At 42.8% G+C, this 26,970-nt stretch overlaps 1 protein-coding gene across 11 annotated transcripts in view; it reads left to right on the top strand.

The window, feature by feature from the left end:
- LOC101536302 (phospholipid-transporting ATPase IB) overlaps positions 1-26,970 on the top strand; it is a 633,219-nt gene that overhangs the window by 319,320 nt on the left and 286,929 nt on the right. For all 11 annotated transcript variants that reach the window (XM_058670954.1, XM_058670952.1, XM_058670953.1 and 8 more), the window contains one exon: positions 4,959-5,131. In XM_058670954.1, the coding sequence (XP_058526937.1) occupies positions 4,959-5,131 (173 nt within the window). The remainder of the gene's footprint in view (positions 1-4,958; positions 5,132-26,970) is intronic.

Below are 26,970 nucleotides of genomic sequence, written 5' to 3'. Positions count from 1 at the left end.
AAGAGACAGGATTAGAGGAAGTTGAAGGCAAAAAGGCCAAGATAGAGGAGACAGAAAGAATTGAGAAACTTTTCAAGGAAACTCTATTTCATAATGTACAATGGCTCATAAAAAGCTTAGATGAAAAATTTCTCCTCCCACTCCCCACTCTGCCCCAGATCTTGTAGACATGTAAGTGATATCCAATAGGTTATACAGTAACATCTTTACAGTTTAGGGCTTTTAAAATAAAAATATTCAAAAGGCAAGGAGAACGAGACAGGGAATCTTCTAGCTACTGTTTGACTTAAATACCTACAATTGTCAAGACCATGGGCTCGGCCAGGTCTAAGCCAGGAACCTAAACTCAGTTCTAGGCTCCTAGAAGGGTGGCAGAAAACCAGTTACTTAAGCTGTTGCTGCTCTGTCTCCCACTTTTGCACATTAGCAGGAATTTGGAGTTGGAGCCGAGTTGGAATTCTAACCCTTGGACTGCGATGTGGCAGCTCTACCGGCATGCCAAATGCCCACCCTTAAAATATAATGTTTATGATCAAAATTTACACATGTCAGTTCTCTCATGAACGCAAAATGTTTATTGAAGGTTGAGCACCTGTTGCGGGTTACCAAGAGGGTGTCAGAGTTTGCTGACATCAACTTTATAAATTACTGTAATTGTCACCAACCACAAAAATGAGGCAATCTAGGCTGGGGTGTAATGGTGATGATAACTAGAATCTGCCCGTAAATTTGCCTTATTTCGTCCTTAATGAAATAGGCTAATTTCATGGAAATTTTTTAATTGAACCCATTTTTGCTTGGAAAAAAAAAAGCTGTTAATGTAAAGGACTTTTCACAAGTGGGTCAGAAAATCCTGGGTCACAAGCATATCAATATATAATTTCTTTCATTACTGGAGTGTAACTTAGTTGTGTTTGGTGGTGTTTTTCCAAGTGGAGAGGGTGACCTACACATTTGCATTCAGCCCAGGCAAGGTGTGCTCACTCACCTGCATGCCCCATGTGTATCCAGGAACCTTTGTCCTGCCTACCACCCTCTCTGTGTTTACAACTGTGTGATTGAAACACGTCTCCCTGATGCAGCAGCTCTGGGAGGAGGGGTGAGGGACTGAGAGCCCTTGTGAGTGCTGGACCCTCAATATTGACATATCCAGCCCTGAGAACTGTTCGGTGCTGTCTTAAAGCTATCAGAAGGCTTATGCTACATGATAAACTTGACAGCAAAGTTCCTTTCACACTGAGAAGACTTTCTGTTTCATGCAAGGAGACCAGTCCCATCCAAGGTTTTCTGCCCTCAAGACCCAACCACTTCACCTCCTGGACACCATCACTCCGGGAATTAGTGTATTGATAGCAAAACGTGGGGTGACTTAACAATTAGTCCGTGGCACCTGTTACGATTCAGTGTGAAAAATGCTTCCACTTAAATGGCCTCTGTTTCCCACGCGCAGGAAGAAGAGTGGCCACATCCTCCTGTATGCTTCCTCCCCCACTCTTGTGCCATTAAAACTCCAGCTCCTTTTTGGGTTAGGAGAGGGTGGAAGGATAAGGGTACTTTCTAGATCATAGGAACCATTTCTTGCATTTAATGTTCGTGCCATTTGTCCCCTTGGAGCCTCACACATGGATGGCAGGTCAACAGCCCACACTGGGGACTTCCTCGGGCATATCTAGCTAAGGAGGGACCATCTCTGTCCTTGCCCAAGCTCCCAAATAACCAAAGGCTGAGAAAATGCCCTCTTAAAATCCCTCTCTCCTTAGGTCTTCACTGGTGTCATGCCCTCATCAAAGAGCCCCAGGCCACAATCTCCATGTCTCAGAGATTTTTTTGCCTTCAAGCTTTTTCTTCCTTGGATTCAGGCAAAGAGCCACCAGGGAGGCTAGCAGAGGGCAAAGGTGCTGGGCTGTGCTAGGCCTCTGCTGCAGCTGCCCAGGACCCAGATTTGTGTGCTGGGCCTCAATCTTTTGGTGATAGATGCTCTTTTCCTGCTCTTATCTGAGTCCCTTTTCTGTTGCCATAACAGAACACCTGAGGCTGGTTAATTTATAAAGAAAAGAAGTTAATTTTTGATCCATGGTTCTGGAAGCTGGGAAGTGAGTGGCAGCATCAAACAAGGGCAGAAAATGCAGAGAGAAGCAACTGTGCACAGAGGAAATGTAACAGAAAAGGCAGCCTGGCTTTGTTAAGGCTCATGGGAATTTATCTGGACTGGAGAATTCCCTCCCATAAGAATTTACCCATCCGTTCGTGAGAGCATTGCCTGTGGCACGCTGTGGCAGGATTGCCATCTCGGAACTGCTGTCCCTGGGGCCTCATGTTACAACTTGTGGGTTTCCAAGGATGCATTTCAAACCACAGCATCCCTCCATGGTGGACTGCTGGCAGGCACACTGTCCAGAACAGCCCGGGTCTGTGTGAGCTCCCTGTCAAGCACATGCAAGCTGGATTTCCCTAATGGAGTTTTCTTTTCTTTCCTCAACTTGTAAAGAACGGCCCTTTTTGTAGGAAAGAGACATAGGGGTGATTGATGTTTGCCCTAGCAAAGAAGATACCCGTATTCCACATTGGAGTTCTTGGGTTCAAGCACCAGCTCTCCTTCTGACGGGCAGCCTGGGAGGCAGCAGGTGATGGCTCAAGTTCTTGGGTTCCTGCCACCCATCAGGGAGGCCCAGATGGAGTTCTGGATTCCCTGCTTTGACTTGGCACAGCCTCAACCACAACAAGCATTTGGGGGACTGAATAAGTATGTTGGCAAGTTCCTCTTTCTTTCTCCCAGCTTCCCAAATAAAAAAGTTTATGCTCCATTTTCAGGATTCTAGATTGAGACTCAGAATTAGATAACTGATAGGAAAAAATGTTAAAGTCTATTTATGTTAAAGCCCATTTAACTTCTATTCATGGAGGTATTGTCCTGCTAATTATTCGCTCATTACCAAATCAACAAATATAGCATTACTAATAACGGCATTTATTCACTGCCTGGAAAGTGTAATACACATTTTCTAAGATGTAGGAAAAGTCTTAATAGTTACCTATTAGGAGGACTAGGAAGAGGTTTGTGCTACACTTAGCCCAGTGCTGTGCTGTTTACTTGGATCAGCTTACTCTTCATTGCAGAAGTGCATTAGGAGTTCCTAGCCCCATTTTACACACAGACAATAGCAGTATAAGCAAGCTGAGTGTCTTGCCCTGGTAGCAGAGGTCTAAGTGGCTGGGAGCAGACCCAGGCGACCTTACCTGGCACGGCAGAAGCCGCTTCCCTGTCAGCAGCAGCTGCTGTCCTCCGCTTAATGCAAGGTGGGAAGAGTCCTCATCGTTCAGCGTGTTTCCTTGAAACTATAATTTATGTTATCAAATGATAAATTGCATGTAGATGTAACGTAATAGCCAAAGGGCCGATGTCCAGACAGAATAATTTCAGCAAACTTTTGTGCTTTCTGATTAACTCAAACCAGATTCGATTATATGAAGCTGATGTTGTATTGTTACATGGTAGCTGGATTTGCTATTCTTGGCGATAACTCACTAGGATGTTTGAACATCACTTTTGGTCACCTTAGAAATGGCTCTATTCTGTAATGCCATGAGGTGAAGGACCTCGGATCATGTTTATTTGGCTGCTAGTAATGTTTTGCCAGTTTAATTTAATGAGGTATCTTCTAAAACATGGCAATAATCAGCGTTCTTCGATGATCCCTGGAGAGAAAGGTGCAATTTGAAGATATCCACAGGGATAGAGATGAATCTTCTCTGCTGTTTTAATAGCCTGCTTTCTATTTTGAATGCTTTTACCAGGGTTAGAGAATGTTCAACCCCAGAAGCTATCGAAGGCCTATGAAATCCTTTGGGCTGAGCCTGCCAAAGCAGCCCCAGTAGGACTCAAATAAATCTATACTAGGCAAAGTTTCAAACTGATAATTCTGAATGATCTATGTTATAATATCCAGATGGCCCTTGGCAGAAAAAAAATCTCATCCATGAAGGGTTACCTTGTACAACCTGAGACATGTTTGTTTTTGTCAACCAGGTCCTAAAAAGGCTATCTTTACCCCTGGAGCCCCATTTGTTTATATGGTGCTTTCTGTTTCAAGGGTACCAAGAATACGGTGAATATGGTACAAAGGAGGGGAGGGACACAGTCATTGGAGCCTCAGGCATTGACGCTGCAGCAGAGAGGAGCTTGGATGTTCTGATTCAGCCCACCGACCCTGAGCAGAGTGGATGACTATAAATAGGAGTGGTCTTCAAAGCACTCATGGGAAAATAGAGTTGAAAAAATAAGTTTATGGGGAGAGCCTTTGGCGTGGTGTGTTCGATGCTTGAGACATGTGCATCCCATATTGGAGTGCTTGGATTCAAGTTCTCCATCTGCTGCTGCTTCTGGCCTGAGAGGCAGCAGGTGATGGCTGCACTACTGGGATCGCTGCCCCCACAGGGAGACCTGAAATGAGGGATCCCTGAAACAGGGGTGACCTGAAATGAGGGATCCCTGAAACAGGGAGGACCTGCGATGAGGGATCCCTGAAACGGGAGAGCTGAAATGAGTTTTGGGTTCCTGTCTTTTGCCTATCCAAACCTAGGGGAATTTGGGGAATGAGCCAGCAGGTAAAAGATCTGTGTCTCTCTGCTTTTCACAGAAATGAAATGCATATTTTTAAAAGATAAAATTTGTTTTGGTACAAAAGTTTTGAAATTCATGTGTAGTAGTTTTTTTCCATCATATCCTTTTTTCCCCATGAACTCTTTAAAGTCTGTTGATATCAAATAGATTGCCCTATGGGGATGTTGTTACATAGAAATCAGACCTAGAGAGCATCCCAACGAATTTCAATATACAGAGATGAACTCTATGTATTTTACATCATAATGCGCATGGGTTTCAATTCAGGGAACTTGTGAATTGTTTAAAATTCTAAACACCAGGAAATGTGATTCTCCATCCTTGTGTTGTATTGCAGGCAACAAGGGCAGCTATCACTCAGCACTGTACTGACCTGGGCGCTCTGCTGGGCAAAGAGAACGACGTGGCCCTCATCATCGATGGCCACACGCTCAAGTACGCGCTGTCCTTCGAAGTCCGGAGAAGCTTCCTGGATCTGGCGCTGTCGTGTAAAGCAGTCATATGCTGCAGGTGGGAATGTGGTGCATGGGTACAACTCCTGTGCTTGCTGATGCATAGCAAAAATAGCAATTTATCTTTCACTGTTGCATCACAGATCTTTCTGGAAAGCATTTTATATTTTTGTTTTGTTTATCTTGAAGAGATTATGATCTAGGAAGCAGGACTTCTAAGCTGTCTCTATGACAGGAGTTTCTAAGTTGGAGAAACTCTACCTTCAGCCGGGGTGGCACGTCCAGGGCGCCTACCTACTTAGTTCCTGATTCAACTTCCAACACTGGGAAGGCTTGGATGCTTGTCTTCTGAAGTTCACGGGCATTTCTTTTCATTTACCAAAGTGCTTTGGTTGCATTCCTGTTAGACCAAGTCTTGTGTTAAGATGTAACTGAAGTCTTTGGTGGTTTTCCTAGTGTTTTCTTAGAGGGGTATTGTCACAAGCCATTGACTGCCGGCCACATGGAGGTCCAGTTCTGATGGAAATTTGAAAGATCAGTGGAATGATAAAGAAAGTAAACTACTGTAAAGATGAGTGGCTAATGTAGGGAGCGGTGGCTAATGGGGTCTCCAGAGTAGACAAGCATGGTGGTGTCCTACCTGACATTGTAGGATATTCAAGGGCCATGAGGAACAAATTTAGAGGAGTATGGAACAGAAAATAAGATTGTGGCTGTGAGGATACTGAGAGATGAGCAGAACACCTGGAAATGAACTATTGCTTGATGGGTTTTATGATGGACCTTCCAGCACTCTGCCTCTTACAACAACTTTATTCACACTGCATGCAGTTCACCCATTGAAAATATATCGTTCAGTAGTTTTCAGTAGAGCTGTTTAACCGTCACCACAACCAAGATTAGAATATTTCATCACTTCCAAAGCTCTGCATCCATTATCAGTTCATCCCTATCTTCATCTTCCTAGTCCCAACACCCAACCACTAATGTATTTTCTTGTTTATGTCAGCTTGTCCATGGAAGGCATGCCTTATGAATGGAGTAGCACAAGGTGTGGCCCTTCTCTTAAATGAAAGCATTTAACGGGCTTCCAAGTTTAAGTTGTGATGCATACTAGCACATCTGTTTATGACCTGATAATATTTCATCTTTGGATTAATCATATGCTACTTATCCTTCTACCAGCTCATAAACCATCAGGCTTTACTTTTTGGGGGTAATTATGAATGATGTTACAAGCATCCCTGTGTGAGTTGGCTAGTGGGCATAGGTATTCAGTTCTTTTACGCCCATGCCTGGCCCCTCGATGCCTGCGGAAACTCTGCTCAACTTTTAGGGTAACTGGGTGTACCCCTTTATATTCTCACTGTTCATGTGTAGGTGTTTCAGTTGGTTCTCATCACTGCTGACACCTTTTATCTACAATTTTGGTTAGTTGACCTGGTACATGTACAGTGATATCTTACTGTAGTTTTAATTCAAATTTCTCTCATGCGTAAGGATCTTTAGCATCTTTTTATATGCTCATCAGCCATTTGTGTATCTTCTTTGGAGAAATATCTATTCAAATCCATTGCTGTTGTGTAAATTAAAGTGTTTGTCTTTAATGTCACAAGAATTCCCTAATTTCTTACATGCTCTAGATACAAGTATCTCATCAGATAAATGACTTGCAGTTATTTCCTCCATTCTGGCCGGCTTTTTTTTAAATCCATGTGATGGTATTGTTTGTAGTGAAAAATAATTTTAGTAAATTTCAGTGTATGTTTTTTCTTTGTCCTTGGTTCTCTGGGTGCTGTATCTAATCAGCTATCGTTTAAAGCAGCTGTGGTCCTTTGCTTCCTGGATTCCATTTGATCCTTTTAGATAAGGCAAATGCATGTTCTCTAGTGGTAGGGAGGTGATGAAATTCATTTTTTCCCATAGCCTTTCCTTTGTGTCTGCATTCTAAAGTTACTGAGTAGCAGGTACCTGATTTCTAAGAATTCCTCAAACCCTGGAGTTTGTATGTATGACTGCGATGTTGGTCAGGGAGACTATCTCCCTGACTGCCAACCACAGAAGCCAGTGTGGTGGTGCAGCAGGTTCTGATCCAGTTCTCTGCTGATGTGCCTAGGACAGCAGTAGAAAATGGCCCCAGATGGCCACCCTTGTAGGGCACATGGGTGGAGTTCCAGGCTCTTGGCATCAGCCTGGCCTGGCCCCAGCTGTTATAGGCGTTTGAGGAGTGAACCTACAGGTTCTCTGTTTCTGCTTCTCTATCTCTCTCTCTCTCTGTAACACTGCCTTTCAAATAAATAAACACAACTTAAAAAAGTAATAAAACAAGAAAGAAACCAACAAAAGCCCCAGAAACAACATGGAGAAGTCTGGTGCGCTGTCCACCCAAGCACACATAGTAAAGACTTGTGAGGGTGTTGAAGAAGACATCAAAGTGAGTCCGGTTGAGTCTCCGGGGAGAGCTAGGAAGGCGTGTGGTGCCTTACAGGAACAGGTGCCTGCCAGGTGCTTGATACCAAAGAAAAACATCTTTTCCCCGGCCTCACTTTGGCTGCTTTTGCAGGGCTTTGTGTGTCACACAGGGCCGCATGCCAAAAGACGTTGCAGGAAGGAGTTCAAACTGGAATTGGCACAGAAAGAGGAAATTTCAAATTAAATGCTGTTACTGTCTATGAAATAGAAGCATTAATTGGAAAAAGGAACCTGGTATCCTGTACTGCTTTCCTGTGCTGGGAGACATTTCTTGGCTGATCTTGCACTCAGATTAAAAAAAATAATAAAGCATCACACACTTTAGCAAAAAAGCACTCATGTACTTCAAATGCATTTACTGTTCATTGAGAGTTTAAGCTTGAGCTAAAATTAATATGTGGCTTCAAACATAAAGTTTGACCCGAATTCTCAGAAATATTACATCTGAAGGAGGAAAAGTAAGTTACCCTGCTCTGTAATAATAAAAGTCATATTTTTTTCTGAAAATATTTTTTCTAGGCTATTATTAAGCATACTTTTATTAACAGATTCAAAGGTGAGTAAATTTTGTGCAAAAGAGAATCAATACCTTTAAAGAGGAAAAGGGCAACAATTTGTTAAATATTTTGCTTTGGGTAGAATGATACTGTCTTACTAACCACACACGGTTATACTCAGATCATTTCCGTGTAGTTAAAATCCAGTCTTCATGACAACTACCAGTCAGTATTCTTTTGCAGATGTATTGTACCTGGCAGGGGCATTCTAGCATTATTTGCCGGAGAGCAAACTGCTTAGCCCAAAAGAGTTTTCATTCATCAACATTGTGTATTTTTGGATGGCAACCCTTGAAATGTCATGGGAGACTGAAAACATAAGATATGGTTTTTGGTTTGTAAGTGCAAATGATGACTAGCAGTATGTCTACACTTCTTTGCGTCTCTTTTCTGAAACTACTTCGGAAGATTTATGGACAGTGGCACTCAAAGATAACTTTATTTTGATGCACAGTAGATTGGGCCATATGTACCGTGCTTATGATGGGTCTTCAGAAAGCTTATGGAAAGTGTATAGGGAGAAAGACAGCATATATTAAGAAAATTTGTATTGAAATACACTCTTAGTTCTATTTTCCTTGAACTTCTCCTTGTTATTTACTGATTTTTTTTTGATTGGCACATAATTGCACGTGTTTAATTGTGATATAATGTGATACTGTGAGATTTGTCTGTTGTGTAATGATCTGTTTCTTGAATTCAGGCCCTCAGTGCAAATCTCCATCAGGCCCCATGCAACAAACTCTTTCAGTTTCCTTTTTCTTCTCTCCTCTCCCCTGCCCTCCCTCCTTCCTCTTCCCTCCCCTTGTCTCTGCCTCTCTCTCTGTAATACTGCCTTTCAAATCAATAAATCTTTTTTTAAAAAAATAATAAAACAGAAAAGAAACCAAGAAAATCACCTCTGCCCTCCCCTCTCCTCCCTTCCCTTCTCTTCACTTACTTTTCTTTCTCGTTTCTTCCCTTTCTTTCTCCTCGCTCCTGGTTTCTCTTCTTCTTTCCTCCCTTCTTTCCTTCCTTAGGAAAGGCAGAGTGACAGTGATCTACATCTGTACCTTCAGCCCCTGAATGTCTGGAGCAGGAGCGCTGGAGCAGGCCACAGCCAGGAGCTTAGAACTCCTGATTAGCAGGGCCCAGACGTTTGGATCATCTGCCACGCTTTCCAAGGCACATTAGCAGGGAGTTAGGTTGGAAGTGGAATGACCGCAGTTCAAATCAGTGCTATGGTACAGGTTGCCAGCACTACAGGCTGAAGCCTAACCACCTGTGCCACACCCCAGCCCTTCCATTAGCTGCATGGACTCTTCAGTGGCAGCTCTGCAATGCTGTTTTTGCCAAATGTTTTCCCTCCGGCCCTATCATATTCTACTCCAGGGTTCCTTCCTAGGCACGTCTCATCTGTTCTCATGGCCTCTTTCATCTTACAAGAGGGGTCTTCAGGGAGCAGTGTTGTGGCATATCGAGTTAAAGTGCTGTCTGAGATGCCAGCATCCCATATGAATACTGGTTTGTGTTCTGGTTGTTCTACTTTTGAGCCAGCTTTCTTCTGCTTGTCTGGAAAAGCAACACAAAGTGGTCTGAGTGCTTGGGCCCCGGCCACGCTCGTGGGAGACCTGGAAAAGTGCTCCTGACTCCTGGCTGTGGCTTCATCTGCCCCTGGCTGTTGTGGCCCTTTGGGAAGTGAACCAGCAAACAGGAGATTTTCGCTCACGCTGTGTCTCTGTGTAACTCTGTTTTTCAAATAAATATTTTAGTTGTGGTTTGGTGTAAAATTTGACAAAGTCAAAGTAACTAATACTTCACGGTCAGTAGTTCATGATCAGTTGTACAGATCAGAGTAAGTCCTGTCGGTCCCATTTATCTAGTATGCAGTACGTACCTTCTTATTTTCACTTGAGTTTTGCAAATAATTTTCTACAAAGTCTATTTTCACTAAGTCACTGTGTGAACAATTTGAAAAACTATGAAATAAGGTACAAACATAGTGTATATAATAAATAGTCAACCCCCCCAAAAAAACAATTTCAAGAAGTTCATGGAAAATGAAATTAAAAGACAAGTTTATTTTGATACAAAATATTTTGAAACCCATACATTTGTGAGGTCTCCAATAAAATTTATGGAGAATATAATGAAAAAGGTGCATTTTTTTTTATTATTGCAAAGTCAGATATACAGAGAGGAGGAGAGACAGAAAGGAAGCTGTTCCATCTGTTGATTCACTCCCCAAGTGATCGCAAAAGCTGGAACTGTGCTGATCCAAAGCCAGGAGTCAGGAGCTTCTTCTGGGTCTCCCACGTAGGTGCAGAGTCCCAAGGCTTTGGGCTGTCCTTGACTGCTTTCCCAGGCCACAAGCAGGGAGCTGGATGGGAAGTGGGGCTACCGGGATTAGAACTGGTGCCCATATGGGATCCCAGCGCATATACAAGGTGAGGACTTTAGCCATTAGGCTACCATGCTAGGAGCATGGATTTCTTTTTTTTTTTTTAACTTCACCAGATAAACATCTGATAAGCCTGTTTTTCTATGAGCTTTCTAAAGTGCCCTTGTATACTTGTGATTCTCATCACCAGTTTCACATAGAATCATCTAGAAAAGTTTGAAAGAAAATGATTATCCTCAAAAAGCTAAACATGGAAATACTCTGTGACTACCCAATTTCCTTTTTTTAGATATATACTCAAAAGAATTAGGAACAGGAACTGGAATGCTTGTACACATATATTCATGTAGCTCTTAACACATTAGCTCACAAGCTAGATGCTCATTGATTTTTTTTAGTTCTTGAGTAAAGTGCAGTATAAATCCCCCAGTGTGTTAGTATTGATTCATAAGAAGGACATGTAGCAGTGACAGAAGCTTCATGAGGGTGAACCCTGAAAAATGCCTATTGAAAGAAGCCGGTCACGGAAGACCACATGCAGTGGGTGGTCCTGTGAGCTGTTCAGGCTAGGTGCATCCATAGAACCAGCAGGCGTGTTCGTGGTGGCCGGGGGCTCCTAGGGAGTGGGAACCTGGAGTGGCCACTTAGCTGCTGAATGTGTGCGGGGCTCCCTGTGGAGGGTGGCAGCACGCTCCGGAACGGGATACACTTGATGGCTGTACAATCTTGTGATGACACAAATGTTGCTGAGTTCCTACACTTTGGACCGGTTAGTTTTACGTTATGTGACTTGGACCTCAATAAAATATAAGCAAATGAATGAAAGGATTCATCGATTTAAATGAAATGTTTGTTGAATTTAAAAAAATAAACAGTACTTGGAGGAAGGTTGTATTCATCTGAATGAAATGTTTGTTGAAAGAAAACAAACGAAAAGATTTCCCGGTCTCCAGAGCCAATCAGAACTCTGGGAATTGCACGGAGTCCGTGGGTGGTTGCTGTGAGTAGGGAGTGTTGAGAAGGCTGACTTGGCCGGTCTCCGTCCAGCAGGGTCCCTTGGTGGGCTCCACATCTGGCCTCGGTCCAGGGCTTTTTCTTTGGGTTCGTTTTCCCCATGCACCCGTCTGCACCTCCCCACTCCGTGTGCCCTCTGTCCTTTGACGTATCGGTGGGTGGTGCCACTGTCTTCTGGGTGGAGCCTTTTCATCGATGCGTTCTATATGGAAGGAACCGTCAGAGAAACTAGATTATACAAGCAAACCATGCTATTGCCCGAGAGATCCATCTTCATTTCTTAGTGCTTGATAAGGATTGCCTTTGTTTTAAAAGGGGGGGATTGGAGAGAATGGTAGATAAAGGCCTCAGAGAAATTGCATCATCTGAAATAGCATCCTAGAAGTGCAAGTGTTAACATTTTATGCTAGAATAAAATGGGCCTATAGTGTTCAAGGATGAAGCTGACTGTGTCTGCTAACTCCTATTCATGTTCACACTTGTATTTTTGTACAAAAGTTTTTGCTTTGGCTAAATGTTTAAGTTGTACAAAAGCCTGAAGCCCTGCAGGATATGTCATTCTGCAAAGGAATAAATAAAGTCATGTAGAAAATGTGTTAGCCATTTTCAGGCTGGCCAAGAAAGAGTTCTCTGTTCTCCCTCCCTGCCTCTCCCATTTTCCCTTTCTCTTTTGAAGCTCTTTCATTTTTGTCAAAATGGAGATAAATTTTGGCAGCAGAGACTCTGGGGAGCTGGCGGTGAACTTTGACCTCTTGAAAACATTCCAAAATCTGAAAGGTGATTGTACTTGTCAGGAAAAGTCATGAAGACTCATCGATGTCCCCGCCGCCAACCCTCACAGACGAAAGGCTGCGATGGCCCCACCGCGGGCCCCTGTAGTTCCAGGGGAGGCTCGTGGCCCCACGCGCCACCTCATCAGTGGACATGAGTCACAGTTCCACAGCTCCGGCAGCAGATGGAGAGGAGGAAACACTCCCCCAGTAGGCCTCTCCACTGGGTGTGTGAATTAAGGGCTTCAGAAGGCATCATTTATTTTCTCGGATGTGTTTACACTTGTGTCTCTCAGGGCAGATCCAAAGATAAACGTGTGTGAACCTGTGATGCCAGGACCTTCACGAGCGGCGGGCAAGGGAGAGCGGGCGCACGGAATGTTTGTAAAACCGTGTGGCGTTTATTTTTCTAACTCTGACTGATTTCCACTCCTTGTTTAAAAAACAATCAGAAAATACAGATAAGTAAGAAGAAAGGAAACACTGTTTGGGATCCCACCGACTGGACATCAGCGCAGTTAGCAAGCCTGTGCTTGCGTCTTCACCTCTTTCTGTACATATCCTTTCTTTGGCAGAGCGGCCGCCCTGCTCACAGTATAAGGGTATAAACCATTTCCGAGTCCGATACTAATATAAAATATTTTTTTGAAAGTGTTTAAATAGGATTCTGCAGACATGATAATCAGCTTAATGGGTTCTCAGTGATGGATATATAGGTAGCAGGTTTTTACAGCAAAGATGTACGTGACTACATCTCCACAGTGACTCTTGATGTTTGTAACATAATAGACTCAGTAGTCAGCAGTGTGGACATCTGCAAAATGAACTGATGCGACTCCGATGAAGAGAGATGTGGCTTTGTCCCTGCAGGTACGCCTGTGTCTGTCTTGGTTAAATGAGCCTAGGCTGGACTCCAAGCCCCAGCGTGGGCCTTGTTAGCTTCGGTGAGAAAGGGAGCGAGCTGAGTTTATTTTTACGGAAGGCTGTAGCTGCAAACGGGAACCGAGAAGAAAAAAAGTCCAGTACAATAGCCGCAGTCTCAACACAGACAGCCTGACTGAGCTCTGCCGCCCAGCCCGGGAAGACACTGCAACGTGGTGTGCCTATATGCCCCGTCGGCTACAGAACTTCCTGACGCTGCTAAGCTTCTCACTCACTCAGTCTGCACCCCCAGCCTGCCCTTCCGCGTGTTCCGCCTTCGGAGGACTTAGTGTAGAAAGAACTGGCTCTTTTTTGGTCTCTCCCACAGCTTGGTTTTTTATGTAAATGAAGCAGGATGGATGATAGGAAATCGGAACAGTGTGCGTTTTGTGGGTGGTATCTTTCAGGCTGTGGACTGCACCCGGAATCATGCCAAAACAGAGTTCCCACATGGTAATTAGAGTTGTACCACCAATTGTGTTTTGGTTGGCCTCCATATTGGGAGGGATCCAATCATACACTTGCAAAAATAAAACTTTTCTTGAAGAGTTCCTTTCATGAGGTGATTTCTCAGCATCCTGGATGTTTAGCTACAAGCCAGTTTCCTACTTTGACATTTTGTTCCAGAGAGCATTATTAAGTTGTCAAGGTTGGAAGCGTATTCTTGGGTTGTTTGTATTATGGCTTCGCACACATTTGCCCACTGGTTGATTAAACGCAGTTAGAGTAGAACTCATTTCTAGAGTTTTTCATCTTTGCATTTAGCTCTAAAGTGAACGCTCTTATCTGAATGATGACAGCGATTTTATCTGGTCCTAACTGGCTCGTTAGTTTGTGAAGGATGCTGTGTTCAGGTGTAAGTGTCTTGAATCAAAAGAACATTTAAACGTGCAGAGATTAAAAAGTGTTTTTCCGTCCGCAGACCTTACCCATATTTCTTAAGAACTGAAATTAACTTGTGAATTTCGTGGTGTATAAAAATGGCTCATTTGAATAATTGTTGGAATTGAAATGTGTGGAGATTTTGGAAACTTTTTTTTTTTTTGAAAGAGTTACAGAGAGAGGGAGAGAGAGGTCTTTCATCTGCTCATTCACTCTCCGAATGACCACAATAGCCAGCACTGGCCGTTTAAAGCCAAGAGCTTTATCTGGGTCTGCAATGTGGGTACAGGGACCCAAACACTTGGGCCATCTTTCTGCTCCTTTTCCCCAGACCATTAGCAGGGACCTAGATCCAAAGTGGAGCAGCTGGGGCACAAACTGACACCCATCTGGGACCACTGCAGGCACTGGCTTTACCCGCTTAACACCACCTCCTGCCCCAAGATTTTAGCAGGAAACTAATTCTAAGTGATTATTGCTAGTTTAGGAAAGAATTTGTTTTATTAAGCTCTTTAAGATCAATACTAATCTTAATGATGTGTTCAGAAATGAAAGACTGTTTTCATCTTAAATAACTGTTATAGCAGAAAATGTATGCCGATCACCCTGTAAGATCGACTTCTGGTTATTAGGAATCTTCTAATGTTTTGCTTCTCCCCCAACTAAGAGTTGAATATTATCATTATAAAAATATAATGCTTTCAAGTGACAAGTAGCAAAGAACGTAACCTATTGGTTTAGATTGTGACTGCTGAAAATGTGACAAAATATTTAGCATGAGATTGAGAATGCAAAAAGCTCTTTGGTAATGAAATTTATGAGGATCAGTGCAAATTAAAGTATACACAGGGCTGGCCCAGTGGCATGTTGGAAATACCTGCCATAGATCATCCAGTAGGCTTGTTTTGTAATAATAATGTGTTGTGCAATTGTAAGTACATCTCTTAGATTTTTATTTTGCTTTTAATATTGTTATCATAACACTGTTATTTCTGTACTAGTGCTACTTTTCTGAAAAATTCTGGAATGTGGTTGGCATGGCGGAAGTCCCCTCCAACTGACTTTTCTTTAGTATTTCTACACAGAAGAGCAATTACTTGGAAATGGGCAACGAAAGTTGTAAGACTTTCGCTATTCATGCAGAAAACATTGTGGGATTCTAGTCTATGTGCTGTGCCTTTATCTGCTCAGTTGCTTTCAGCACACTGGGATCCGTGTGGGATGCCAGAGGAGCCCACAGACCTGCGACTTTTCACGTTTTTCTTTTTTCTTTTCCCTGTGTTTTCTTCCTCTTTATTTTTATGAATGATTAACTTGTGAATGTCTGTCACTTTTGACAACACTGCTTGCCAAATGAAACAGGGTGAGATGAGGGCAAGCTGTGGTCCAAAATTCTGAGTAGAAGCTCATAACATTTGGCATCTTTCCTACTAAGAAAACAAGCCAGAAAAATAGCCAAGAACAGAGCTTAATTAAACATGTGGATTATGTCATGAATATTTATGTCCCCAAGTCTTGCCTTGTGCTTGTATTTGTACTTAAAGTGCTTTTTCTTCTCTTTCCTGTGAAGTAGTTCAGAATGTGTTTCATTAATACAAGAAAGTGTCATGTTAACTTTCATTGGAAAAAAAAAATCCCACTTCTGACAATACTGACACCTTTTTTGATTGAGAGTATGCAAAGTAGTTCTTACGTTAATTGGTCCCAAAGAAAATTATGTTTTCTACTTTCTTGTGCATACATCTGACACCTTTCCTCATTTATCACCTCCTGAATTATCGATGTTTTCCCTTTCCTGAGCTTGACAGCCAGGATTCCTCCTATGACTTTGAAAACAGTAAGGGAAACTCCATCCCAGATGGTTCACAGGGTTCCAATTTGGGTAGGAAAATCCCAGAATGAGGCAGGCAAGGTGCAGCCCGGTCTGCTGGCAGACAGCGCACAGCCAGCTTCTCTGAATCCTCTCTGATTTTGTTTCATACTTGCTCAACTCTAGAAGAGGCGGATGATAAGGGGAGGTGTTAAGTCTTCAGTTTCTTAGTGTTCGCTCTACATTCAGTCCCGTTTAGGGGAGCCACAGGTCGGTTGTCCACCAGAGCTGCATCCAATGGATGGAGCCGAGGAAATCTGCCAGATGTTGTTGGAAGGCTGCACGCGGTTGAAGCTAGAAGGGGACGTCTTGATTACCACTGCGCTCCGCAAGGCTTTGTTGAGGCAACGGAGGCTGCGTGCACCTGCTGGATGAGTTGCTCTCTGTTGCTTGTGAATCAGCTGAGTTCTGCTAAGTCCCAGCACTGAATTGTCCAGCGGGGTAGCTTCTCACAGGCTTGCACATACAAAGAGGGAGACAGACAGACACATATACACACACACACACCCCCCCAACACCGCCCACACACACCCTGCCCTGCCCCATTCCATCAAATTCTTGACATCTGGGTCATTGGAGGAAAACAGCAAGTATTTTTTTTTTTCCTCCCGCTAAGCAAGTATTCATCGTGGTGTCTTTTCACCACTTGCACTCGCCAACCATTAAAAACTAAAGTAAATATACCAGCCTGAAGATAATTCTTCCACAAATACACAAGTGCCAAGTTAAAACCGCCTGTCAATCGCTTGTGCATTTTTCCTTGCTTTTATTTGTTTTAATGGATGGGAGTTGTTTGAAGATATTAAATCTTGAGAAATTGGGAGTCCTGTGTTGTCACAATATTTTGCTTACTTGCAGATAAATGAACCATACGTTCTTATTTTCTTTTTGGAAGACCATGATGAATGTAGGTTGAATTCCTCCCCCCGCCCCAAAACAGAAAGTAATAGCAATAAACATTTCTGACAAGAGATTATGAACATAGCAGTGAACATTTCAATTCAGTGTTTCCTCCACCCCTGCTGCTATACATTAACATATAAATTGTGAAAGTATCAAGCAGGAGACTAAATGTAAGATTAAAGAGCTTTGCCTTAAAAAGGAATAAAAGTGCTGACATGTAATTAATTTTTTCTTAATTTTGTATTTTATTCGAAAGGCAAATACTGAAAAAGGGCTCTCCAATCTGGTGCGGATGCCTGCCCCCAGGGGCTCTGAGCCAGACCGGAGCCAAGAGGCTGGAGTTCAGGCTGGGACTCCCATGCAGGTGCTAGGGAACCAACCAGTGGAGCTGCCACCGGCTGCTTCCCTGTCTGCCGTGACGGACAGCTGGAGTCGGGAGCATGCTGTGCCTGAAGCCCTGGCACTCTGACATGGGACATCACCATCCACGCAGAATCGTGAACACAGTGCCGAAAGCCTACCCCATTTTCCAAAGCTTGTAATTGATACATGATGTTTCTCCAGGTTTGTGGGGCACAATATGATAATTCAGAACACCTGCATAATGTTCTCATCAGGGTAATTAGCATTTCCATGTCCTTAAATGTTTATCATTTCTGTATTTTGGGAATCTTCAGATTCTTCCAGTTACTTTGACCTGTAGCACAAATTATTGTAGACAAGCATTACCTTGTAATGCCATAAGAGCATAACTAGTTCCTTCTCTCCAGCTATATTTTCTTTGCTCTATATCTCCCTCATACATAGCACCTTTCCCAGCTTCTGACTATTATTATCCTACCATCTTCTAGGGCATCAGCTATTTTTTTAGCTCCCACAAAGGAGTGAAAACGTATATTATGTGTCTGATTGTGTCTATTTTATTTCCCTTCATTTGATGTATCCCATTTCTATCCATGTACTGTAAATGTCAGGATTTCATTATTTGTAATAGTTAAGTAGTATTCCATTGTGTATGTATGCCACGATTTCTTTATTCATTAGTTTGTTGATGAAGAGCTAGTTTCTGTTTATTTTGGAGTGCCCAATAGTGGCACTGCTGGGCACATGGTGACCATTTTTGCTTTTTGAAGGGCTTCTGCTGTGTTTTCCCCAGGGACGAGACTAATCTGTATTCCCACCAACAGTGCAGAAGAGTTACTCTTCCCCCCGTTCCCCACCAGCATATATTGTTGTGTGTCTTCTTGGTAAAAGTCGTTGCAACTGGAATGAGATGATGTCCCATATGTGGTTTTAGTAAGTTAATAACGTTTAGACTCTGAGCTTCTGTTGCTGTGTTGCTAAGAGCTGTTGCACTGGCTTTCCATATTCTCTGGAATGGATGATGACGCAGATGCGTCGTCCTTAAACATTTAGAACCCGTTATTCTTGATGACCGCGTCCATGTCACTGGGGTTGGGAGTTGGAGGGAGAAGTGAAGAACTGCAGTTAGACTTGTGCGGCCAGAGTGGGAAAAGGGGACTCTTCTCAGTGTTGTGGGGCACAGTGGGAATGCCAGGAGCCGAGGGATTCCACTGGAGTGCAGGTGCTCAATCCATGGTCGGAGACTATAGCAAATGCCTGCTTGTTTATTTACTTCATATTTACATCTAAGGGTTGGGCATTGTTGCTCCGTCACTGTAGTGTGTGTGCTGCCATGGGGTGAAACGAGAGGGAAGCAAAGGCTGGAGGGTGCATTGCCCTCTTGCACCTGTGGGTTTTGCATCAATCAGGTGTATTTTGTTTTAAAGATTTATTGTTTTTTATTGGAAAGGCAGATATACAGAGAGAAAGAGCTGAGCCGATCCAAAGACAGGAGCTTCTTCCGGGTCTCCCACGTGGGTGCAGGGTCCCAAGGCTTTGGACCATCCTTGATTGCCCTCCCAGGCCACAAGCAGGGAGCTGGATGGCAAGTGGAGCAGTGAGGATATGAGCTGGTGTCCACATGGGATCCTGGCATGTGCAAGGCGAGGACTTCAGCTGCTAGGCTACTGTACCAGGCCCCATCAGGTATATTTGTGAGACTCCTCTGAGCTGTGAGGGTTGTGAATGAGCCCCGCTGTTGTACTTTTCTTGGAAAGGGTTCTTCTGTCCATCCTTCCATTTGCACAGGATCACGAGGCTCTTGGTCTTTGAGCTCTGCAGGTTGGTCTGTGTCGCTTAATGTTGCCACCTTTAGGAACCCCGGAGCTTTGTCAGCAGCCCTGCTGTCTAAGTGCACACTCACGACAACACAACATTTGGAAGAAGTTAAAAAATTCTTCAGTAACTCAGTTCTCAAGGTGGGTGCCTGGGAACCAGAGCTTTGAGTGAGGCAGGCCGGACTTGAAACATCCTTGCTAATGAACCCATTTGATACAGGATCCATGTGTCACTCAGCCAATCCTGTACGTTTACTGAAATCTGAATAATGCAAGGGATTAAGGAGGCCCGAGCAGCATCTGACTCACTCCGCTAGTGCCTCTCAGCACACTGTGAAAGCAAACCTGATACTAAGCCTGTTCCCATAGCGGTCAGCCTCATCAGTACAATCCTCAGTTGCTCTCTTCAGCTGCAATCTTTGCCAGCTCTGTTTGTGATCTGGGAAGTGCAATGGGGAGCCTTTGGGTACATGACGCGTGAGTTAGAGATCGCTGCCTTAAACAGAAATACTTCCTTGTGATGCCAGTACTGGTGCGTAATGGGTAAAGCTGCCTTCTGTGTGCTGCATCCATTGTGCACACCAGTTGGTGTCCTGGCTGCTCCGCTTCTAATCCAGTTCCCTGCTGGTGCTCCAAAGAAAACAGTGGAATATGGCTTGAGTGCTTGATCCTGCACCTACATGGGAGACCCTGAGGAAGTTTCTGGTTCCTGATTTGAGGCCGACTCCGCCCCGGCTGTTGTGGCCATTTGGGGAATGAACCAGAGGGTGAAAGATCTCTCTTCCTCTCTTCATTTTTAACTCTGCCTTTCAAATAGATAGAATGATTCTTTTTTCAAAAGTGTATTCGCTTGTAAAATAAGAGATCTGGGAAAAGTGTGGGAAGGGTTTTTTGTGGGAAAGATGCGACAAAATCATTGGCAACAGAAAAACTAAGTTTCAGGTATTCACAATTTTCTTACAAGTACCTTTGTGTCATTTGATACCATTTTTATTTATTTTTAAATAAAATTTGCTAATTTATTTGGAAATCAAAGTCATGGAGAGGGGGGAGACACAGAAAAGGAGATTTTTCATCTGCTTGTTAAGTTCACAGATGACTGTAATGGCTGAGGCTGGCCAGGGCCAAAGAGGCCTCGAACTTCATATGGATCTCTCCTGGGTATCAAGAGCCCAAACACTTGGGCCATCTGCTTTTCCTGTATCACTAACAGGGAGCTGGATGACAAGTGGAGCAGCCAGGACACCAGCTGGGACCTATGTGCTATGCTGGTGTTGCTGGTTGGCTACATAACCGCTACACTGCAATGCTGGCTCCAAATCCTTTACAAAAAGAAGTGTCATTTCAACAAATATGAAATATTTCCTTTGGTAAAAGCAAACATGAGATCTCTGATGAGACCCAAAACATTGCATTTGGTTTGCTATAATACAACGTCCATTAAAACTCTCGTAAGATTAACTGGATTTATTTTGGCTTAGCATACGTTTAGCAGTTTCATCCTTAAAAATATAAGTGGTGTATATCGTATGGAATCCTCTCCTTCCTCAAAGTGACAAACATTTCTCTTACTAAATCCCCAGCTGCGGTAGTCTAGTCTACATTTCTGTTTTGGTATAAGTTAAAAGGCAGAAATTGCTGCGTTCTCTAACTTGAAAGGCATTTTCAGATTTCTGAGTAACAAGTCTGTTGTTTCTGATAGGAGCTAAGAGACATTTTATTTGCTTAGAAATGTTTCGTTTATATACATTATATTCTTTCTTCAAACTTTTTGTGTGTGTATGAAAGGTCTTGATTTAGAATAAATTTACACTTTTCGAAGTCCCACAGTCAGCCTTATTGTTAGTGCCGCAAGTCTCATGTAGGTATTTGGGAGGGAGCGAGTGGGGATCTGCCCTGACTGAGGTACTCTGGCAGAAGCCTAGAGAAATCCCACCTGAACATAACAGGTGTTCTTGATTCAGAAGTTTATAATTTAGTTATGCCGCTGTATCTCTTACAGCTGTTTTTTTTTTTTTTTTTTTCAGAAGTCTCATAAGGGTTATTTTGGGTGTAGGTCGCGTTGTGTTTCTTGAGGTGATTTGGAAATCCATCTACATATGTGCTGAATGAACTGTGAGAGCGAGTGTAACAAAGACATTTGCTGCCTGGCATCGTGACCTGGGTTCTTGGGGATACAGCCTTTGCTGGCATGGACATGACCAGAATGGCCCCCGGCGTCTGCAGGACTCTGGATGGGAGAAGAGTGAGGCAGCAAATGGCACTCGAACAGTACAGGTGTGCGTTTTGTTTTGTCTCTTGCATTTTGACGTGTAGATGCTTTTGATCTTGGCCCATGGAATACTTGAGTTTAAGTTCTCTGATGCCATGATGCAGGTTTCTTTGAATGCCCTCGAAGATCAGCTTGGATTATCCCGGCGTTTCATGTATCCTTGTTTGCTAACCTTCCAGGGATCTCTCATCCCTTGACATCGTGTAACTGGAACGCCTGACAGGATAGCTGCCCCCTTTCCTCTCTGCATGCTCGAGGCTGCTCCCCAGACCCTCAGAGCTGATTTCTCACTCAGGACCATCTCTGAATCTTACCGCAGGTGCACGGGCAACCTGTAGGAACCTGTAGGTCTCTGGTGAGATGTTACCTTCTGGGAAACACTGCTCTCGAGTGCGTTAACCATGTTACTGTCACTCTCCTTTGTTTTTTTGTGACTTACTGTACTTGTTACTACCCAGTTTGCCATGTCTTTGTCTAATTGTTGATAGCCAGTTTCCATGCAACAGAATATACATTTCATTAGAACAGGGATTTTGTGGTTTTTTTTGTTCTCTGATCTGTTCTTAGTCCTTAAAATGATATCAAATGTCTGGTGTATATGCATTTGTGAGTGAATGGACAGTGTGATCCTATACTCAAGCCTTAATTTTCTTGTAGGGAGCCGACACCATTCTCGTGACAGTTACTGAGGTTATGCTGAGGGTACTGATGGTTGTATTGAGGGAAATTGAAATGGAAATGTGAATGGTGTTGAGTCAGCATCGTTCTGCTTTTACTGTTCAGGATACATCTGTTTAGCTGCTGTTAGCTCTGTATTCTGGGCTGCCTACTTGTATGTGGGACATTGACTCCCAAGTAACAGAGTATTAAAATTGCTTGGAGAAACCAAAGAACCTTTGGCGTCTGCATTAATATGTGATTCTGAGCACTGGGTGCTCCTAGGGTCTTCGCTTGGATACCAGAAATGGGGGTGGGGAACATTGGCAGAAATTTGTGGAGATGTGTCCTTTGAACATTGAATACTGTGTTCTTTCCTTTCTCATTCTCATACCATTGCTTAAAGATGAGGTTGCTTTTATGGACAGCTAATGCTTTTCAATTCTGTTATAAATGAACTCACGAAGTGTTGATTGGAGCGACTGTTGTGTGAATGCTTTGTCCTTGGAAGAGTGAGGCAAGATAGAGCCAGAGAAAGCAAGTTGGGTCTCAGGCACACCGCACTGTAAGGTTGTTTGGAACTGGGACTTGGTTCTCTGTAGGCACATTGTAGAACCTTTGAAAAAACTTTAACCAATGAGTGAAGTGGCTAGATGTGTATTCCTTAAATAATGATGTTATTGAGATGATAATTCATGTACCATACAGTTCACACCTTTGAAACATGTATTTCAACATATTTAAGCATATATTCAGAGTTGTGCAGGTATTATTCTAATCCATTTTAGAACATTTTTCATCACCCGTCCAAAGAAACTCTGTGCCTGTTATTCATTCACAACGCCCCCTCCCTCCTACCCACTGCCTACTTTAGGCAAGCATTCAACTGCTGTCTGCAGCTGTAGATTTGCCTTGTCTGGACATTTTGTATGAATGGAATTGCATAGCATGTGGCCTTTGTGAGTGACCCCTTTCACTTGGTGTAAGGTTTTTAAGGGTTGTAGGTATTGTCATATGTTATTTCCTTTTATTGCCAAGTATATGTTGTATGGTGGTATATGCCACATGTCATTTGTCCATTCATCAGTTGGTGAAAATTTGAGTGGTTTCCACTTTTGTGATGTTAGGAACGATTCTATGAACACTGCTGTAAACGTTTCGTGTAGAAGTATGTTTTCCATTTTCTTGGGTATAGAACAGGAATATGTTTGCTGCGTGTATGGTGACTGCATGTTTAGCTGTTGGAGGGACTGCCAGTGTTTTCCAAAGTTGCTACTCCACTTTCTATTCCAATAGCAATACACCAGGGGTCCAGCTGTAGCACAATATTACCAAAAGTGTCTTTTCGAAAACAGAGTTGTCCTACGAAGTATGGAGGAGTATCTGTGGTTTTAGTTCGCATTTCTCAGATGTTGTATTGATGGTGAACAGCTTTTTGTGTGTTTTTTCGGATATTTGCATATCACCTTTAAGAAATGTCTATGCAAATCCTTTACCCATTTTAAAAATTGAGCTGTCTTTTCATGATTGAATTATATGAGTGTTTTTCTGTAGTCTGGATGCAAATGTCTTACCACATGTATGATTTGCCGAAGTCTTCTAGCTTGCAATGGTTTACGTTTCCGTTTTCTGCATAGTATTGCATCAGGAGAGCTTCTAATCATGATGATGTCCAGTTTACCTATTTTTAAATTGTTGTTTATGCTTTGGTTATCCTATCAAAGAATCCATTGCCTGAGTAAGATGGAAAAGATATATTCCTGTTTTTTTTTAAGATTTATTTATTTTTATTACAAAGTCAGATATACAGCGAGGAGAGACAGAAAGGAAGATCCTCCGTCCAATGATTCACTCCCCAAGTGAGCGCAATGGCCGGTTCTTTGCCAATCCAAAACCAGCAGCCTGGAACCTCTTCCGGGTCTCCCACGCGGGTGCAGGGTCCCAAGGCTTTGGGCCATCCTTGACTGCTTTCCCAGGCCACAAGCAGGGAGCTGGATGGGAAGTGGAGCTGCCGGGATTAGGACCGGCGCCCATATGGGATCCCGGCACGTTCAAGGCAAGGACTTTAGCCGCTAGGCCACGCCGCCGGGCCCCCTGTGTTTTTTTTTTTCAAAGAGTTTCTATGGTTTAGATTTATTGTTGATGTCTTTGAATTATTTTGAGCTAAGTTTTGAATGAAGTATAAGGTAAAAGTCCAGCATTCTTCTTTGTGCACATGGATGTCCAGTTGTCCCAGCATCACGTTTTGAAGATACTGTACTTCCCCCCCCCACCCGCTCCGAATAGTCTTGACCAGATTGGTACTTCTAGAAGATTATTCTAACTGCAGCATGGGGAGGGTTTAAAGGGGGCATAAATGTGAGGGAAGGAAGATTAATCTGACAAATATTTATATAGCTCTTATCCTGTGTTAAACATTATTCTAAGCTGCAGAACAGTGGTGATTAACAAGTCAGACATAGCCCCAGTCTCACAAGACTCACCCTCTGGTGCTGAGGAGAAGGGCTACAAATCTTGCCGAAAGAAGAAAAAAGCAGATGAGGTGTGTGTTGGGGGAGGGCAGTATCCCCCATTTTAATAAGTAAAGCATGAATTATTGTTCAGTTTTTTTAATTGTCAAGTGTTTCCGCTCACCAAACTTGAACTTGCTCAAAACACACAAGTTACAGAGAATAAAGCCAAGTAAAGAGTTTCCTCTAGAAAGAAAGGGATCATTAAACATTGTTGCCACATCCGCTCAACTTTCATCAGTGAACTTTCACTTAATCGGCCTATCCGACTGCTGGCAACATTGGCAGAGAGTGGCAGGCTGGGGAAAAGACCGTTCTTTCATTCATTCCAAGTTCAGGTCGCTGTCGCTTGGATTAAGGCGATTAGGAGGAACCAGCACCTTTGCAGGTGGTCCTGTTGTAAAATGGGGAGGATTCTGTAATCAGGTGTGGAAGTGGAGAGTAAGGAGAGGGATGTCATTAGCTTTGGAAACCAGGATTCAGGATTTTGTTGGCAATGGTCGAGCAGAGAATAGCGAGGCTCCTTAGTGAACACTGTCTAAGAACTTTTTCTTGTGATGCTGGAAGAAAAACACAGACCTTCAAGGTGGATATCACTGATTGTCACCATATGATCAGACTAAGGCTTGGGAAGCTAAAATCATTTGCCCTAGAGCATGAAACTTTGGAAGTTGCTAAACGATGGTGCTTTTTATGAACAAAAGTAACTTCTTGTACTTCATTAGTTTTTTTTTTCTTTTCAAACCATATTCAGAGATTGAAAAATTATATACTAGTTCTAATTAAATGTTGAATGAAGAAAATCTAGAGGTAAAAATATACAAAAATTAATATTGCTGTGTAACTACTATGTTCCCTTTTGAGAGGGAAGCCACAGTTGGAACACAACCCTTGGTTATTCAGACAATCCCGGTCTTGGTGTGTGTGCTCAGCTTCCAGTTCCTAATGGTACTGCGAGTTCCCCACACTCACAGGTCAAGTCAAGAATTGAGGTTAAGCTGCTTTCTTACTGTTGGCACTTTAATTTCCTTCCTCTTACTACCTGATGTATTTTTTTATGGCAGTGCTTATGAGGCTAGGCTAAGAAGGAAAAGGAAACAATATTGCAAATACCTGGGGACTTGGGAGAGCAGATGGCAGCAGGGCTCTGTGTGCTGTTCCTGCTCTGATTTGTACAGTTAGCACAGAACTGTACCCCCTGCACGTCAGTACTGGGGAGGTCATTTATTTTTATCTGTGTGTTGTCATGATACTTCTAGAGCAGGACAGTAACATCAGGAAAGTTGGGTTGAGATGACCTTATTGTCATAATTTTTAAAAAAAGCAGAAATTTCAAACTCATGTCTATATACACTTGTTGAGTTGGAGTAATTCCTTGAACTGTAGTTTATTAAGGAAGTGTTTTGACAGGAGCAAAACGATTTTTTGAAAATAAGAAAAATTGAACTCATTTGAAATGGTGAAATTCCATTAGTGGTAGCTGATTTCTGTAGTAAAATTGCTGTGTTCTTTCAGGCAAAGCAAGGATCTCCAACAAGAGTCAGTATATTTCAGTTCCCATAAATACAAATTTTAAATCAAATTATATTTATTACCTATAGCTTTGTTTAGAGAGGATTCAATGATATATTTTATTCAGGAAAGGCTTAAGAAACATTTTCAGTTAAGGAACTGAGATTCATAGTGTCAGAAAAAGTTTAAATAGCTAGATATAAAATAGCATTTTTTCTTTTGTTTTTTTTTTCCTTCATTTTTTGCCCCTTTCAAAGAATTGGCCTTTTAATGTGAATCTCTTGGTCATTCATTGCCTATCAGTTTCTGGTTATGTATGCTAGCTGGTATATAAAACCAAGAGCCCATTTGTTGCGATGTGGCTGACGTTTGAGTGTGTATGGAGAAGTATTGAGTTCCCCCCCAGGGAGCTGTAACACAAGGTGGTATTAGACTGAAAATAATAGAGAATGCTGAAGAGACAGCCACAATCTAGAAAATGTCTGTCGAGGACACCTCTTGCTTCACATTGTGAATCAGAGCAAGGAAAATACTGTGTTTGGCCAAGAATAACAAAGGAAGATTTAAACACTAGTCATTGCTTTAGATTGGTTTTTAAAAGAAAGGTCAAAATTAAAGACTTACTACCATACATTGTTTTATTTAAGGACAAATTACCTTGGGAGTGCACATTCTGTTCTCAATGACATTGGGTTGATTAAAATTACACAAACAGGAAGGTAGGTAAAACTGCCACAAAGACGGTTGAGAATGTGAGGGGCGGTGGACCCCGTTCACCCTATTTAGGTCTCAAAGCATCCCTACAAGCCCATGGACTCCCAGGGACATGGCAGTGTGTTTCAAGGCTTCAGAAAACCCTGGCGTTGTTTGTGTTCTTCTGAGTTGGAAATGATGGCGTCAGTCTGTGTGAACTTGTTGCTTCCTGGAATTCCTGTATTACACATTTAAAACTCATGGAATACAGCTGCATGCAGGAGAAGACTTCACGACGGAGCTC

The sequence above is a fragment of the Ochotona princeps genome, chromosome 12 (genome assembly GCF_030435755.1).
Source record: "Ochotona princeps isolate mOchPri1 chromosome 12, mOchPri1.hap1, whole genome shotgun sequence".
In the NCBI taxonomy this organism is placed as follows: domain Eukaryota; kingdom Metazoa; phylum Chordata; class Mammalia; order Lagomorpha; family Ochotonidae; genus Ochotona; species Ochotona princeps.
Note: the sequence above shows the minus strand (reverse complement) of the source record. Positions and strands in the feature narration are given on the sequence as shown.